The sequence below is a fragment of the Carya illinoinensis genome, chromosome 15, assembly GCF_018687715.1.
Source record: "Carya illinoinensis cultivar Pawnee chromosome 15, C.illinoinensisPawnee_v1, whole genome shotgun sequence".
NCBI classification, from domain to species: domain Eukaryota; kingdom Viridiplantae; phylum Streptophyta; class Magnoliopsida; order Fagales; family Juglandaceae; genus Carya; species Carya illinoinensis.
In genome coordinates, this window is record NC_056766.1 from 21,478,276 (window position 1) to 21,495,500 (window position 17,225).

The 17,225-nt window shown below is 37.3% G+C and overlaps 2 protein-coding genes across 2 annotated transcripts in view; one reads left to right on the forward strand and one right to left on the reverse strand.

Moving 5' to 3' along the window:
• The window catches only part of LOC122296134 (omega-amidase, chloroplastic), a 38,128-nt gene extending 37,453 nt beyond the window's left edge, over positions 1–675 (reverse strand). Inside the window, exons 1-2 of the mRNA XM_043105581.1 lie at positions 335–675; positions 125–241 (exon numbers count right to left, since the gene is read on the reverse strand). Coding sequence (XP_042961515.1) covers positions 125–241; positions 335–610 — 393 coding nt within the window. The 5' untranslated portion in view covers positions 611–675. The remainder of the gene's footprint in view (positions 1–124; positions 242–334) is intronic.
• A 13,547-nt stretch (positions 676–14,222) lies between these two features.
• LOC122297832 lies at positions 14,223–16,392 on the forward strand. The gene is made up of 6 exons (XM_043108035.1): positions 14,223–14,778; positions 14,875–14,995; positions 15,393–15,592; positions 15,718–15,788; positions 15,868–16,017; positions 16,128–16,392. The coding sequence occupies exons 1-6, from the start codon at positions 14,409–14,411 to the stop codon at positions 16,272–16,274; spliced, it is 1,059 nt and encodes a 352-aa protein (XP_042963969.1). The 5' UTR covers positions 14,223–14,408; the 3' UTR covers positions 16,275–16,392.
• Positions 16,393–17,225: the final 833 nt, after the last annotated feature.

The window sequence follows — 17,225 nt, forward strand, 5'->3', positions numbered from 1 at the left end:
CTTAACACCACGTCCAAAGCGAGTCCATGAGAAACATAATCAAATCCTACGACAATGAAAAACTAATAGGAAATTGAAGAAACAGCATAATACATGAGACTCGAAGTATAGGTGGTGCACTCACGGGCAAGAGAACAAGCTGGGCACCCTTTGCGGCAGCCTCCTCAATGGCCTTCCGAGCATGCACGATGTTCCTCTCCTTATCGGGCGTCACCGAAATTTGGCACAACCCGATCTTGAACTAAAATCACCGCACAGCAAGAAAACAAACTAAATCACGGCAAATCAAGTGAAAGAAAAGAAAAAAAGCAAGAGTGCGAGAGAAAGAGTTTGCCTTGGTGACTGGGGGAGTGGGCAAGGGAACGGCAGGAGGGACCCTGGCTTGTTCGGGCTTGTAAGAGGAGGAGGCCATTAGGGGAGCAGCGAAGCTGGTATGGAGTGGGGATTTTTGGGTGAAATTTTTGCGATTACTCTGGTGTATGGGGAGAATTGGGAGGATGGGAGACTTAAAGAGCGATTTGTAGGGGTAAGTAGAGCGAGAGAGAGCAGAGGAGGGATGGTGGATAGAGACAGTCTTGGAGCTGAGCAACGATGATAATGCTGCTTTCATTTTCACTTTCTACCACCGTTGACCCTTTGATATACTCCGAAGTTGCTCCAATCCACTGGGTACATGACCACTCATAAATCTGAAATATAAAAGGATACAAGGTTATCAGTTTTGGATTTGATATTGAGAAATACTTTTTGCAGTCGGCGTGCAGTCGGTTGTCAAAAAAAAAATTAATACGAGATCTACATGAAAAAAAAATTATTTTTATAACTTTTTATAATTCATGTAGGTCCCATGAATATAAAAAAAAATTTTATAATTTTTTTATTTATTCCGTACAGCCGACTGCATACCGACTGCATCTAGCGACTGTATGTAGCAAAGCCCTTTGATATTTGGATAACCAAAATAAAATAAAATAAAAAAATGGTCAATTGCGCATTAGCGAAATTAGTAATCAAATAATTGTAATCTTGTTTCCTTCGTTAAGGTTTTTTTTCCATAATGTTCTCTTTTAATATGCTTTACTGAGACAAACTTAAAGAATTTTAAGGTGCAGAAAAATATTGTAACTTTTTCTCTTTTTTAAAAAGAAAAAAATTCAGCTAGGTTTTTCGTTAATAAGATTTCAAAGAGTCATTTATTGTGTATAGTTGGAGGACTGTTTGACTTGGGAAGGGGATGAGGCAAATTTACTCAGTAATAAGCATGATAAGGAGTCCTTTACCAAAAAAACAAAACAAAAAAACAAAAAAAAAAAAAAAAGACTGGATAGGGAAGTGGCAAACTCTAAGTGGAGGGAAATTTTCAAAGAGGGGTGGGTAGAGGTGCTAGGAGCTCAAATCACAGGCCAATTGTACTTTGCACGAACCAGATACTAGCAAAAGAATAGAGGGTAAGGAGGAAATTCATATATGAAAACAAGCTATGCTTTAGAGGAGGAATATGAACAAGTGATTAAAAAGGTCTGGTTGAAGGGAATAGAAGTAGGTAAATCTTCAAACAGGATGCATAATCTACTAGAAGACAACAAGGGAGCCTTACTTAGGTGGAGCAAACAGGTTGAAGTTGATAGGGGAAAGAACTAAGAGAGAAGACAAACTTGTTAAAACAGCTAAAAGAGGATGAAGGGAGTGAAATATCTTCTTTCCACAATAGTGCTAAACCACCACCTCGATTCACACCTTCAACAATAAACAAACATTGAAAGCCCAACAAGCTTTTCATTTTCCCAAAACTTTGATTTGTGCATCATTGTTTCTATTAAAAATAAGATACTAGGCTTTTTGTCCTTAACCATAAGGTTAAGGTCATGAACTATCTGAGGGTTGTCAAGCCCTTAGCAGTACCAACTTAAAAGACTCGTGTCTCTCAACGGGCTTGGTTTTCAGCCTCCATCGATCTAATCACTGATGAACAAAGGAAACTTTGTTATTTTCTTACTCTTAATTTAGTACCCTTGATATGAGCCCCAACGGGTAGAACCTTTCTCTTAAGTGTGGTAAGATTGGATGCATGAGGAAGTTCTAAAGGAACAATAGAATTTCTAACCTTGGATTTTAACTTTTGCATGGAGGTAGTTAGTATTGAGACAGTCTACCATGCTGAATGTTCCAACTTGTCAGTACTGAGATCATCATTAGTGATAGGCTTTACATGAGAAGTCAATGGATCTTTCTTCAAAGATGAATCACTAATGTGCAAACCAAGTCCGGATGAATAGTTGGAGCAGTTGTGGCAATTATCATGTCTGAGGAGCAACCAATCTGGTCTCGTTGGGTAGAGGTCTCATCATGCCACGTGTTTTTTATTTTTTATTTCTTTTTTATTTATATTGTTAGGAGCCAATTGGGCCATAGCATAAATGTCAAGACAGTTACCAGAAGTAGTGGGTGAAACTAACTACTCGCCTAAAGTGGTGTTGGAGGGTTTCTCCGATCAACCACCAAGATGCTTACCCATGTTGCCTTTTGTGATTGAAATAGCAGTCCTTAACTAGGATCCATACTGTTGATTTGAAGTGGTAGAAGTAGAGGAAGGGCCAAACTTAACACGACAACCATAAGCACCATGCAAAATGATTCCACAATGAAAGCATAAATGTGGCAACCTTTCATATTGAAATGTCACAAAAATCTGGTGATCCTTCAGAGATAACATAATTCCACGTAGGGTTGTGCATAAAAGGGCCCGACCCAATCAATCCGAAAGGCCTAACATTGGCCCACCTGACTTTAGTCGAGTTCAGCGGACTAAACCCTTTACCAGGTTGATACACTTCGAAACCGACGAACCCGTGACCCGAGGTCACGAAGAAAAGGAATTAATGCCTCCATTTTGTCTCGTCCTCAAAATCCCTAACATCTCTCAAAATCAGCCCAAAACCTCCTACTCCGGCCAAACTCCTGGACATGATCAAGAGCTCCTGCTGGAGCATCATGGCAGTCGCGGCAGCCACAAAGTTGTTGTTGTTGACGAAATCGTCGAACTGTATCATAACATTGTTGTTGTTGTCAGGGTTGAGTGGCGTCGTATCATCAGAGAGGTCTCTTGGCTTGAGGTCCCATATGACAGGGGTCTTGGCAGGGTTAAGGTCGGACCAGGATCTGTGATTGTTGTTGGTGGTGGTCATGAAGGTCTTGGACAGAGATTTGATATGGGTTTGAGGTGGCGGCATTTGAGGTGGGTTTAATGAAACAAACATTTTCTTGAGGAACATCAAAACCAAAACTGAAATCTAGTACCTGATGATGATAGGAGGAGTATAGAAAGGAAAAATCAGACTCGATGGCACCGAAATTGAGTTCTTTGAAGGAATCTCACTGCAGGCTTTGGAGCCATGGTTCTCAGCGGAGGCAATCACAGATTTCAAAAATTGGTGCTCTGAAACAATTGACTTCTTTGCACCTGGAAAAGAATTCTTTGACAGGATCAATACCACCTAAACTGGGTAACTGTGAGAGTCTAATCGACTTGAATCTTGCCTTGAATTCTCTGACCGGTAACATTCCGCAAAAATTTTCTTCGATGACCTCGTTGAACTCTCTGATTCTTGCTGGTAATAAACTTATGGGTTTGATTCTGGAAAATTTAGGGAAATTGAAGCTAAGCTCCATCAATTTGTCTCAAAACCGACTGTTAGGAAGACTTCCATCTGATCTTTTGACCATAAGAACAAGAAGCTTACTGAAGGGGGAGGGGAGGATTGAAAGCAGAGTAAGGAGAATGGGTTCGACCTGATCCGAACGTAACAGTTCGGTTTGGGTCGAGTTGTTGTGTGCTACACTATCGGTTGGGTCGGATCGGGTCCAAATTCTGGTTTGGACGGATCGGTGTGCAGGCCTAGTTCCACGTGCCAGTGGTTTCAACAAATCAACTTCAACAGAACCCGTAAATACTTACCCCATCCCTTTCTAATGTCATCCATAGACAAATGAATAGTGTTCTCAATGAGATTGCCAATTTAGGTCCCAACAATGGAATCTATACACCCAAAAGGGTGATTATGTAGTTGTACCCAAAAGAGAGAATGTGTAAAAACCAACTCATTGGGTGGAGTGAGTCCATCAAAAAATTGCAAACAAATCAGGTGTTGGTCAAATAACCAAGGCTGACCTTCCTAGACATTTTGGAGATCTAAATCATAATTGAATTCGAAGATAAACACATTATTTCCAACTTCAGTAATGGTAACTTTGGATACAAATTTCCATATTTTGTGCCTGGCTTGTTTAAAGGCCTCTCTGCTAAACTTCTTCTTAGATATGATCTTTCCCATGAGACAAAAGAGTCCTTTAGACATAGTTTGTTCAACATCATTGTCGACGATTACAACACCCTCTTTTCTGAGTCAGTGAGACACATATTATTTCACAATTTTGTGATTTCTTCAGCCATTACTCCAATTCAACACAAATTGAAGCTTAAACAATGGAAGACAACAAGTTTCAATAGAAATATTCTTGCCAAAGTAAAGATGAAGACCTACCACTAAATGGTGAAGGCAAAACCAATTCCTCCTTAAAGAACCAGGGTGAGGCTCGAGAGAAAACACTATTATTTGTTTATTATGTTAACATTTAATTAACATAGTGTATTTAATACTGAAATATGAGTGTCCATGGAAATCTATTTAATTATATAAAAGCCAAGTTTTAACTTCTAAGTTGGCATTCATATCGCATTACTTAGTCTAATATAAAGGGGTGAAATCATTCTCATGTATACTAACGGAAGGCACCTGCTCATTGTCAGGCAAAAGGTAATGATGGCAAAGTTCCCTTCGCATGCTTTGTGTCTTTGGATCGTCCAAGACTAGGCTTCTGGATGCCCCGCTTCATGCCATTGGATTCGAGATTGGACACTTAACCCCACAGAAAGTCACTGGTCCTCTTCAAGTTACCAAAACTTGTTGTCAAGTCAACACTCCCTCACTGTTCTTTGATCCCTTGCTCCCCCCCCCCAACTTCCCTCTTCGATAATTTGTTTCTTTCTTTCCATTTTAATCTTGCATGTCTGTTTGAAGACACAAACAACATCGATGATCTTTTTATGAATTTTATGCATGCTGGGTTGAAATTAAACAACCATTCAAGGTTCTGCATGGAGGGGTATCAGCTCGGATAGCCGAGGGATTGGCAAGCATAGGCATGCACATGGCTTCGGGTTTCCAGAAATTGGCTACCGAGATCCACCTGCATGAAGAGATAACAACATTTCACCTCTATTCTTTCAGTTAAAAACAGAGGACGACATGTGAAGCCCAAGGTTAATACGATCACTCCATTCAGAGCACCACCTCCATCAAAAGCATGCAAACGACCTGGACAGCCACTGTAAGCCACCACCCAGCCATGTCAAGAGATATACCAAAGGTTAGAAGAATAATTTAGGGGGAATACGATTGAAAAAAAAATGAAATATTGTGGTATTAACCTCACATTAATAGGCTTAACATGCATTGTGCGGTTTCAAACTTTTAGCAAAAAACCTTTCAAACTTGCAAAACAAATGCCCAAAGAGGTGTAATGGTGCAAATCGGAAAGACAAACACGAAGTAGCACTTCTATGACCTTTTGAACCAGGAAAATGTTTTAATCCAACATAATATTTATATGCAATGTTTGTCCCCAGTAATAGTACCATATAAACACCATTTTTGTCTATTTCTCATATTAAGTGATTGTTTTTATTTTCATTTTTGTGCACTCTTTACCTTTCTCGCACTCCGTCAATCGTTTTTGTCATATTGTTTTCCTACGAAGGCAGACCACACAATGAAAGTACAAGTAATTGAGTAAGTGTCATTTTTCATTCATTTCATTGATTTATGGAGTCTACAAAATCATTTTAGCATTTTAATGGCATTTTCATTCACACTTTCTTTTTTAGGCTTTCTTTCTACACGTTAAAGAGCATGTTTTAGTTCAATCACTAATATATCTATGATCAATTTTTCATAATTTTGTTCGACTTGGATTTATTTTATTTTTTCCAGGTAAATAGGATGATAGGTGATTTGACAGTGTAAGGCCATTTCTTAAGATTATTCCTGGATTTTTTTCCCCTAGTTTCGTCACTAATTGGCAACCATGTCTAATGAAGATTCATGTTAGGCGCATGAATTTGAAACAATACTATTAGATGGCATCTCATTTTGAAGTGGTATTCATATTTGAAATGGTGCCTTGAGGTTGAACTTCAAATGGGCAAAGCTTGTAAAGCCATAAAAATACGTCATTTGTTTTTCGTATTTCACCGATGTTTTACGTTGTTTTAGCATCTAAGGAAGCATTGTTTTACCTTCAGTTTTTTTCTATATCATATAACAGTGAAAAGTTCTTTGATTGAGTGCCACATTAGATAAATATTGTACCTTGATTTTATACAATTTACCAATTCTAATCATTGAATAGACTCTGCACGCCGTTACATCAGAGTCATGTTGAGTATGGATTTGAAATCTTTCTGTATTTAACTGCATTGAATATGCTTGTATGTAATTACTATTTGTTAAAAATGGTGAAAAATGAGTTTAGATATAGGTTTTAAATAGAGCAGTGAATCAATGTTTTGATGGATCAAGTCTTCATGCCTACAACAGTGAGTTGTCATTGTTTGAGTTGTAAAAAAAAAAAATCTAATGATATGTTTAAGATTCTAATTTGCTTAGATATTTGGTAACAATAATTTATCATATCATTTTATTTATTACTTTCTCTATGATTTTAGTTTGCACAAGTGTCTGTTCTATGATTTTAGACTTTATGGTCAACTAGCATGTTCTCTTCTATTATCATGTGTTTTGGACAGATTTAATATGGGAATCTTTATTATTGAATGAATTGTGTGTGTGTCCTAGTACTATACAAACTGGTCAAACCTACAAGATTAATGTATGACTTTCGTTTTTCCAGATATATGCAAATGAAGAGGTTATGTGATTTCAAACTTTGAGGAGATGAATTGGACCATGTCTCAATGGGGTGGATTTCTTCAAAACTGTGTCTAGTGCTATATCTTTGTATACAAGTAGTTACTAGCAAAATATGTTGTAGTGTTGCAGTATACTTTTCATAGCATATATTATGAAAAATACATGAGTATGCATGTAGGATTCCCTATTGTACTTCCCATTTCTATCATGATGTATTTCCTTGTATATGGTTGACTTGGAACATATTGGAATGAAGTTAAGAGTTAAAAAATTCATATTAATTAATGGTCCATTATGTTATATGGATTTTGTTATATGTATGATTTGTATTATTTGAAATTATTTATGAAATCACAATGGGATGTTTATTGGTAAATGGAAAAAAAATGAGATGCCTCAAATAGTGATGGTATTAATTTATGGGAAAAGATGTATTGTTCAAAGCCTTTATCTGATGATAACTTTTGTGAGAAAAATGTTTTACCCATGAGATGGACTTATGGAAATATAGGTTTCTACAAGAAGGAACATTAGATTTACATACATGTGATCTTTGTGGGAAATGATCAAAACCAACCGCCACACTGCATGGAAAAAAGTGAGGACGCCTACAACAAAATTTTTCCTTATAACACCTTCACATGGGAAAAGGACTTTTACCCATGAGCAGTGGTTGTGGACATACACCTTTTTACAGGGAGGAACATAAGTTTTACTTACTAGTGCCTCTCATGGAGATGTGCAATACTGATGATTTTTTATTGTGGCAAAAGATACATTGAAATTGTAATTCCCACCAACGATCTTTATTGAAATTCCAGCACACGCAAATCGATTTCGTGGCAAATGGTACTAAATCCTACGAGCGTTCACAAAGATGTAGGATTATTAGCCACGAGTAACAAAGGTTTGCCTGTGAAAGTTCTCATGGGAAAAGCTTATTTTTACCCACAAGTTTAAACTGTCATGGGGAAAAAACTTATTCCACCGATTTTATTCCATGAATGTCCTACAACACGAGTTGGTGGAAACAAAGTATTTCCCATGGATACCATGCATCTAGCCAACTCTTATTCGGTAAAACCCTCATTTCTTGTAGCGTACCATTGGTATTAACAATTTCTTTATATAGTAGGTAAGTAATTAAAATTTAAATTATATAGGAGGCTTTATGTAATTTTATGGACATGAAAAATAAAACCATACAAGTACTAATATTTAAAGATCTGGAACTATTAACTATATCAAGCCCTATAACCCACGCAATGCGCGAATTGTCATAAAATAGAGAAGTGATTGTACAATATATCCGAATCTGTATATATCGGAGTATGTAGTCTATAAAATGGGATTCAGTATATATTCGAGTACAAAATACTTTCTAACCAAAACATTGCAGAGCCGATCCACTCTCCATAGCTTGTATCCTTCACCATCTCTTGCGTGCCTTGAGTTTACTGAAACATACGCATTCGTCTAATATTGAAACCTTGTACAACCCACAAAAGATGGACATTAAAGCTAGCAAACCTACCAACCAAATCAAGAAGTAAAACAAAACGATCAATCAAATACTTGCGTATTCACTATTTTTAGTTACCCAAATTTAACCATTTTTTCATTGCGGTGTGCGAAGGTTGCACCTTCCAAGGTGCCTAATAATTTATTTAACTACAATGGAGATCATAAAGTCTTAATTAAAATAATAAATTCATTAATAATGGGATATATAAAAAAAAAGTGCCTAACAATTTATTCGAGGCATCGTCTTCTCAATGATGACAATGATCACCATAAAATGTATTCTACCCATCTCTCAAATCGGAAGCTTCAAGAGAAGAGAGTAAAACTATGAACTATTAACTAGGATTGTTCATCCAAGTTCTAACCTGAGAACCTGAGTACACCCGGATCGGAACCCGGGTCTCAAAACCAGGCCGAAATCAGGCCCAGGTTAATCTGGATTAGAGCCGGTCCGAAACTCGGATGTATCCCGGTTTTTAAAAAACCTGGATTCCAGTTTCTAGGTTGAACACGGTTTTTTTTTTTTTTAAATTACAAAAACCTATATTATTATATTTCTTTTAATAGCGTTTTATTTTTATCTTAAAGCCTATATTCTATTACAAAATTTTCAAGATAATAAATTTAATATCGATCATGTAAATGCATGCAAAAAAATAAAAATGCAATCACTACATGTTATATTATTTGATATTTATACATTACATTACAAAACACAATTACGATATATGAAATCACATATAAAAAATGGATTACATTAAGCCACCAATACATATTACATAATATACGTTTGATTCATGCAATCAATGCATTCTTCCAGCCATTGTTGGTCTAAGCTTATTTGCAAGATGTATTCAATAATATTCTTGGGCTGCTATATCATAGTTTCCTATAAAAGATGCAATCATAAGAAGCAGAAAATAGATTAAAATAAACTGCAACTTTATAACCAACTAGTAATTGAGTATTAAAATAAACTTGGACTATGAAATCATATCACCCAAAACAACAAAAAATGAAGATGAAGATGAAAATGAAAATTTGATTATGTTTTTCCATGACATTGACACTTCTTCTCCAAAGCAAATGATGAACATGACCTTCTGATATACACATAAATGCCCACTTCCCTAATCTTAATGACAAGCTATAAGTTCAATCAAAATATAGATGTTACTTGAGGCTCTCATAATTGAAGAATTGAAGTACGTGATTGCCCATCAATCTACATAAAAATTATATGCATATGTGTAACAATGAATGGATAAGAGTCAAAATATGCTTTTACAAGAATCCTAGAAGTGGGATAGAAGCCAATCGCATATTAGTAAAGCAACAAGCAAGGGATTGAGCTAGGTAAAAAGTGGATAAGAGTATACTTCTCTCCCCCACAGACATCACAAATGCTACAGAAACCCAGAAAGAAAAACAACCCATACTTAAAAATAGAGCAGATCGAGCAAAATTTTTATTTCATTGCTTCTATAAGAGTGCACATCCAGCTACCCAAACAATTATTTGCTTATCAGTACATTCATCAGAAGAAGTAAACTCAAGAACACTCCAATAATAACATGCTATTATCAAATTGCCAATAATAAGAACACTCCAATAAGAACACTCCAGTTGTATTTGTCTATGAGCTGTTTTGCTTGTGCTGAGTTGGATCTAATTGCCAATTCTCCTCTATTTTGACGTATTGACAGTTTTTTAACTGGCTAGATGTGTTTTCCTATTACCGGTAGACCGCATAAGAAGTTCCTATAATATGTCAAAATCATTGTGAATTTTACAAAAGTACTACCAATATTTTACACATCTAAGTGTATGATTCTTGCTATCTGAAGCATCACTTTCAATGTAACACTTACCAACTAGGACATGAATAGCTCTTGAGAGAAACTCTTATCCAAATTTTCTTTTCCCTCATTTTCCTAGCAACCAAACAGATAAACAAAACAAATCCAAATCAACAAAGTACTCAAAAGGAAAAAAAAAAATCCTAAAAAATCTACTGCAATCTGAACTTGAATAGAGGTGCTAGCACATATTTGATCCAAAAAAAACACCCATAAAAATAAAGGATACAGCAGATCTAAACTACCTTTCACAAACTGAACATCTCGAGCAAGAGAAACGGCGAGCCCAAAGTACACGTGCAGCCAAGGCTAAAACCGATAAAAAAAAAAAAGGTATAAATTAAGATCTGAACTACCTTTCACGAAATAGATTAGGGGGGAAGAACTAACAGAAAATAAAATAACAGAATACAAAAACGAGAAACAGAAGAACCAATGTAAAGACTAAAAAACTTGAAAAAAAAAACCCCATGTTTAACAAAAAATAGCAGATCTACCTTTTTTGTAGGGTCAGTCGATCGAGAGAGAGAGAGAGAGTACCGATCTAAAGTCCGGTGGCGGCGATGAGAGAGAGATAGATAGCGGCAAAACTTGAAGGCAAGACTAGGGTTACATTCGTTGGGTTCGGACGAGAGAGAGAGAGAGAGAGAGAGAGAGAGAGAGAGAGAGAGAGAGAAGAGAGAGAGAGATGAGAGAGAGAGAGAGAGAGAGAGAGAGAGAGAGAGAGAGAGAGATGAATCGAGGATCAATGATTCTGAATCACGATTTTTTTTTTTTTATTTTTTATATATAAAAACCGGGTACTGGGGTTAAAATTTGGTACTCGGATGTAATACCCGTAACGGGGCTGGATTGGGCTGGTTTTAAAAATGCAGGTTTCGGCTTGAAAACCATAACCGGACACCCGGTTATCAGGGTTTCGGGCTGGTCCGGATAAAATCCAGCCCATATGAACAGCCCTACTATTAACTTGAAATGGATAGCTATAAGAACTTTTTAAAGTCAGAGGTCCATAATCCCACACTTGATTCACAAATAATCTAGCTTAACTCAGGATCCCAAAAAATAAATATTTAAATATGATCTTTATGTCACTCAGTTTCTAAAAAGACGTGTCACTAACTGATTATATTGTAGAAAATAATTTACAAAGTTTTGAGTTTTTTATATAGACCTAATAATAATATTGTTTAAATATTCTTAATATATCTTATTTTAGAATTACAACTAAGTGAATAGTTATATTTTATATAAATCTATTAAAATAAATAGCAGAATGCTTAAATCCAATCCTTTTTACTACAGTAATCCTAACAAAAACAAACTCAAGTGAAATCAAGCCCAAATCTAGTAAGCAATCACTCTTTGTCATGATTTTGAATTCAAAAATAATGAATAATAAGGTCTTTAAAAGAATAAAGTATTCACTTTTAAAAAAAGCGAAAAAAAAAAAAAAAGGGAAGTTGGGGGGGTTGGAATGTAATTTAGCCATAAAGAAGTAAAAGCAAGTTAGATATGCTATTATGCTTTAGAAAATGAGGGTTACTACATTTTTACTATCTATTTATTTTTTTTTTAATTTTTAATTTTATTTAATGGTTAAGGAAGTGATTATTAATAAAATTATATATATTTTTAATTTTTTTAATGACTAAAAATGTTAAAAAAATATTTAAAAAAATGATAAAAAATAAAAATTTCTAATACCAGTAAATAGGTAAATAATAAGGTAGTAAACTATCAGTTCCCGGGCTGCTTTTAGCCACATATCTCACCGAGAGGTAAAAACAGATTCACTTGAGCGAAAAGCCATGTGACAGACCTCACCGAGAGGAAGGAGAGAACTCAGAGAATGTGACGAAACTGGTGGCTGGACTGAGGCTACCATGGCGAAGGCTTCTGTGTAGCAGAAAATAATTTAGGATTCGTTAGGCTCAAGAACAGTGGAGAAAAGAGAGAGGAATCGGCGTGTGGGGCGGGCATGAGTTTAGTGCGAACTCATCGCAAATGCTAGTCTCATCGCAATTCTAGTCTCATCGCAACTCTTCCCTCGTTGCAGTGACCAAACTCTCACCCCATTGCCAAGCCTCAACACCACAGGGAAGCCCCACAGCCAAGCTAGATTCTACGTCGCAAGCCCCCACCACAGTGACCAAAGTCTCATGCACGACGAAAACCACCCATGACCCAACACTGTCGAGTCTCTCGTGCACGACGGAAACCGCCAAGCCTGATCAGCCACCGTGCAACGACAACATACTCCACAAAGCTGCCCACGCCACCGTGCCAGCCACCGCAAAATTTTGGAAGGGGTGCTCTGTTTTACACCACCGAAAACAAAGGAATTTTCTCCCCACTGTGAGCCACATTGCTAACCCCCACCTCTATAGAGGTTTAGACAAAATGATTCACCCGATTCTTATTAGAAGAAGAGGTATAAATACAGATTTGAGAAACTAAAATTACTCCTAAACTTGTGAACTTGTGCTAACGTATAACAACATATATGAAAATAAAGGAAAGAATGAGCTGTACAGATTTCCTAAACTAGCTGATCAAATGCAGTTACGAATTCTGATGCTGATTTTCTGCATGAATACTAGCTGTCCTTATAACCTCGACATCGCCACTTGCATAGACATTGCCATTGAGCACCCCACGACATCCCCAAACCGCTGCTTCTCTCTCTCTCTCTGTCTCTCTCTCTCTCTCTCTCTCTCTGCCGTGAATGACAGTTTGCTCTCCCTCCTTTTCTCCTCGTGCTCTGCCACCACTCCCAGCCATACCGCCGTCGATAGTCATCCAGGCTGTCGCCCGCACGTAACGATTTCTCGGTAGGGAACTCTCCTCTCTATCGCACGGGTTGGTCTGGAAGTGTGCTTGGGAGTGGTTTCTCTGATTCTTGTTTCTCTGCATGGGAGTGCTTGGCCACTTGTTTTTAACTATCTCGAAGAACTTTGGAAATAAACTATAGAGCACGTTGAAAATTGCACCACTTGACCCTTTGTAAATATGCTGAATCATTGTACCTCTCGACTCTTTGCAAATAGACGGAATTATGCTGAACTGTAGTCCTGAAAATCAGATTCATCTAAGAGGTGCTCTTATTTTTTTTTACACCGATTGACGTCTAAGCGGTGCTCTAAATCTTTTCCATCGATTGAAATTTGGTTCTTCAAAGTCTGGCGCCGTGGGGGTGGCTTGGTTGTGGGGGAAAGGTTACACTCTGTTTCGGTGGTGCAAAACAGAGTGCTTGGCCATTTGTTTTTAACTACCTCGAGGAACTTTGCAAATAAACTATAGAGCACATTGACAATTGCACCGCTTGACCCTTTGTAAATATGCTAAATCATTGCACCTCTGGACTCTTTGCAAATAAATGGTTTGCAACTTTCCTCGTTCATTGCACTGCTTGAGCCTTTACAAATAAACGATTTGCTGGTTTGTAAGATGTGTTGATAATTTATGGATTGTTAAGCCGATTTTTGCGGACTGAATGCCAATTTAGCAAGTTAAAACTTGAATTTTATATAATTAAATAGATTTTATCACAAAATAATAAATTAAATTTAAAAAAATAAAAAACCCGCACATTGTGCGGGTTATAGGCTAGTATTTAATATAATTAATTTTATATAAGTGTTTATGATCTATCACTAAAACGAAAATCATTAATTCTCGATGGCCTTTACTTCGTTTGAGATAGTACCATATGCCCCTTATCGTGGAACTTCCATTACCAAATCCCCGCTCACAATGTTTCCCAACCGACTCCATATCTCCACTAACTGCCATTGCCACCACTTAAATAACTCCTACTTCCTCACTCAATCAGAAATAAACCTTTCACTCGGTTTCATTCTCAAGTACCAACGGCGAGAGTTGGTGCTTGGGAACCCCAACACGACGCTTTCTCTCCGTATCGCGGCGCGGCGAGGCGAGGCGCTGCGCTGTCATTCCGGCGCCGGCCGCTACCAAATCTACTTCAAAGATCACAGAGAAAAGAGAAGAATTCCACACTGAAGAATAATCAAGGATGGCAGATCCTAGCGCCATTGAACCGTACATTGACCCGTACGACCGCCCATTGACCGACAACATCAATTTCAATTTCCTGAACGACTCCATCCCCACCGTTGCCGATTTATCATCATTTGCTCAACCAACATCTTCCGATTTTGCGTCAGTTGCGCATTTACTCGACGTTGATCGCTTTGAAATTACGGCTGTGTGGGATATGCGCAATGACTTTAATAATTGTGGAGCGGGGAACAAGTCTCAGGCCGCAGGCCCTTCGGAGTGTGCCGGTGATGGAAATGCGAGGCCGCTTTCCTCTTGGCCTGTGGCACCAATCCCATTTAATTGTAGCTGTTGCCATGTGCTCAGAGAAATCACTTACAGTAATGGTATTTTGTTTTACATACGAATTAGTTTAAACTTTGTGTTTATATGTATGAACTTGCTGATCAAGTTAATCACCTATATATATTTCCTGGTTGTAGGGACCAATACCAAGAAACTTGAGATACATGGAAGACTCGGTATCATGATCTGTCATGCTGTTCTTGAGGATCTGCAAAATGTTAATGGGAATTCTTCGAGCAATCAGTATCAAATGTTTGAGTAAGATTTTCAGTTTTTTTTGTGTCCTTTTAATTAACTAGGAATGGGTAGATACTCCCACTACTTAATAGGTGGAATGAAAATAGTTTGTTCTTTAACTTTGTTCAAGTCATGAGATAATGCTAGAAATTTTTTCTAATTCATGCTATTTCCATGGCCCTTTTGAGAATTTCCGCATTCTTTTTCCTTTTTCGGTGAAAGTCATCCGCATGGCATTTTAACCAAACCCTGCATCTTGAGCCACAACCTGTATCTTGAGACACATAGACAGACACATACACAAGCACACACATTTCTGTTAAGTTAGTCAGTGAATCTACATATTGTTTCAATCAACTTCCAAGTATTGTTCGGGAAAAGAGGAAAATTTTTCATTTTTATCTTTTATTTTAATCAGTTTTTGTAAGAAAAGCATAGAGGACGTCAAGCAGTTTTTAATGAAGTACTGTTCGGAGCAAAATATAGCGGGCTATGTTATGGTGCCAGATCCGTTAGCGACTTATTATGAAGCCCTCTGTGTTGGACTAGAATGGGACGACGACGTTCTTCTTGGTGATTTCATTGACTTGAATTTTCAACCATCCCCTACGAATTCAGGTTGGTTCGCTACGTGCTGCTGCCCGCTTGTGAATATATATTCTAACTCAACATTAGCTAGCAAATTTACTTTGGTTTCTGTACACAATACTGCGTTTCATGGGCTTTAAATGGATATTTATCAGGAGGAGCACGTCCAATGAATGAACCAAAGGCCACAAGCTGGACACATGATAAGCTTTCCCTTGCAGCACAGGTTGTTGCCTCTTCATCCCTCTGATCTCATTTTCAAGAAGTTTTCAATTCCTGATTCCGATTTCTATGTAGTAGTGCAGAGGGAAAGAGCGGGAAAGTTAACGCTAAAAGAGGTGGGCCGTTACTTTAATCTTCCTATAGAGGAAGCAGCTAAGAGATTGAAACTGTGCCCAACTGTTCTCAAGAAGATATGCCGAAGAGATGGAATGAGTCGATGGCCTCACAGAAAGGTTTGCGCCACTCACTATATATATATACTCTTTTCCTTCTGATCGACATCATTTAATGCTTGGAATAAGTCGTGTATTATTTCTCATTATATATTGATTAATGCATGCAGGTTAAAAGCCTGCAGAAGCAAATATCAAGTTTGAGAGCAAGTTTGGAGTCAAATATCAATGCAGAGGAAAGAGCAAATGCTCAAGCTGAAATTGACAGACTTGAGCAAGAACTGACCGATGTTTGTCGTGGGGTTACATTACAATGACTTGAAGAATATTGTACTTTTGTGCTTCGATCTGGGAATTGGTTAGACTTCTCCAGTTTTGCATCTATGAGAGGCTCTTTATTTTATTTTATTTTTTTTGTGTTATTGGATTTGTAGAAATACATATAGAAGTTAATTGAGAAAGAGGGGGGGGGGGGGGGGGGGGGGGGGGGGGAATTAGGCTCATCATGTACAATGGACAGCAATAATTTTATTATTGACTGCTTGGTATGGTTACACAAATTAAACTATCTCATCTTATATAATTATTATACATTTATCAAACTCCCGTACAAAAGTTTGAAAAAAATGTAACACTACTCCACCTGGAACTACAAAGAGATAGTATCATTGTAAAATATTGGGAATTTGACAATGATAATCCATAAATTTGGTTAAGTAGAAGTGATGATGCTTAAGAGAATTAAGCTTTTAGAAATTAATTGAGTCATTTAGGATCATAATTTGGTTAAATAACATCTACGATTTGATTAATTAAAAAATTTTAGAGATTTTTGAAGTAATGAAACTTCTTATAAAAGTAATTTCGAAGAGACCAATAGAAGATAGCAAGTGGCATGAGGAGGACTTGCCACCTCATTGGGCTTGGAAATTGATTCATAGCAATTCATGGAGCTTAGATAGATATGTAGAAGCCCAATAATTTGGGTTAAATTGATGGTCTAAACATGATAAGAGAAGAGCCGAAGAAATATTCAAGACAAGCCCTGATATAGAGCCCAACTTAGAATTTGAGGCCTAAGGAAAGGCCCATTTCACATTAAGGCCTAACTCAATAAAAACTTGGGGCCCAAAAAGATTACCCAACTTGGAGAGCTAGCATAAGATTCTCATCACATTACTATCTCAATAGAAAAAATCACCACCTAACATGGTTCTTCTTGCTGCCATCCTCCATCATGAGTTAGAGTTTCAATTCTCAAAACACCT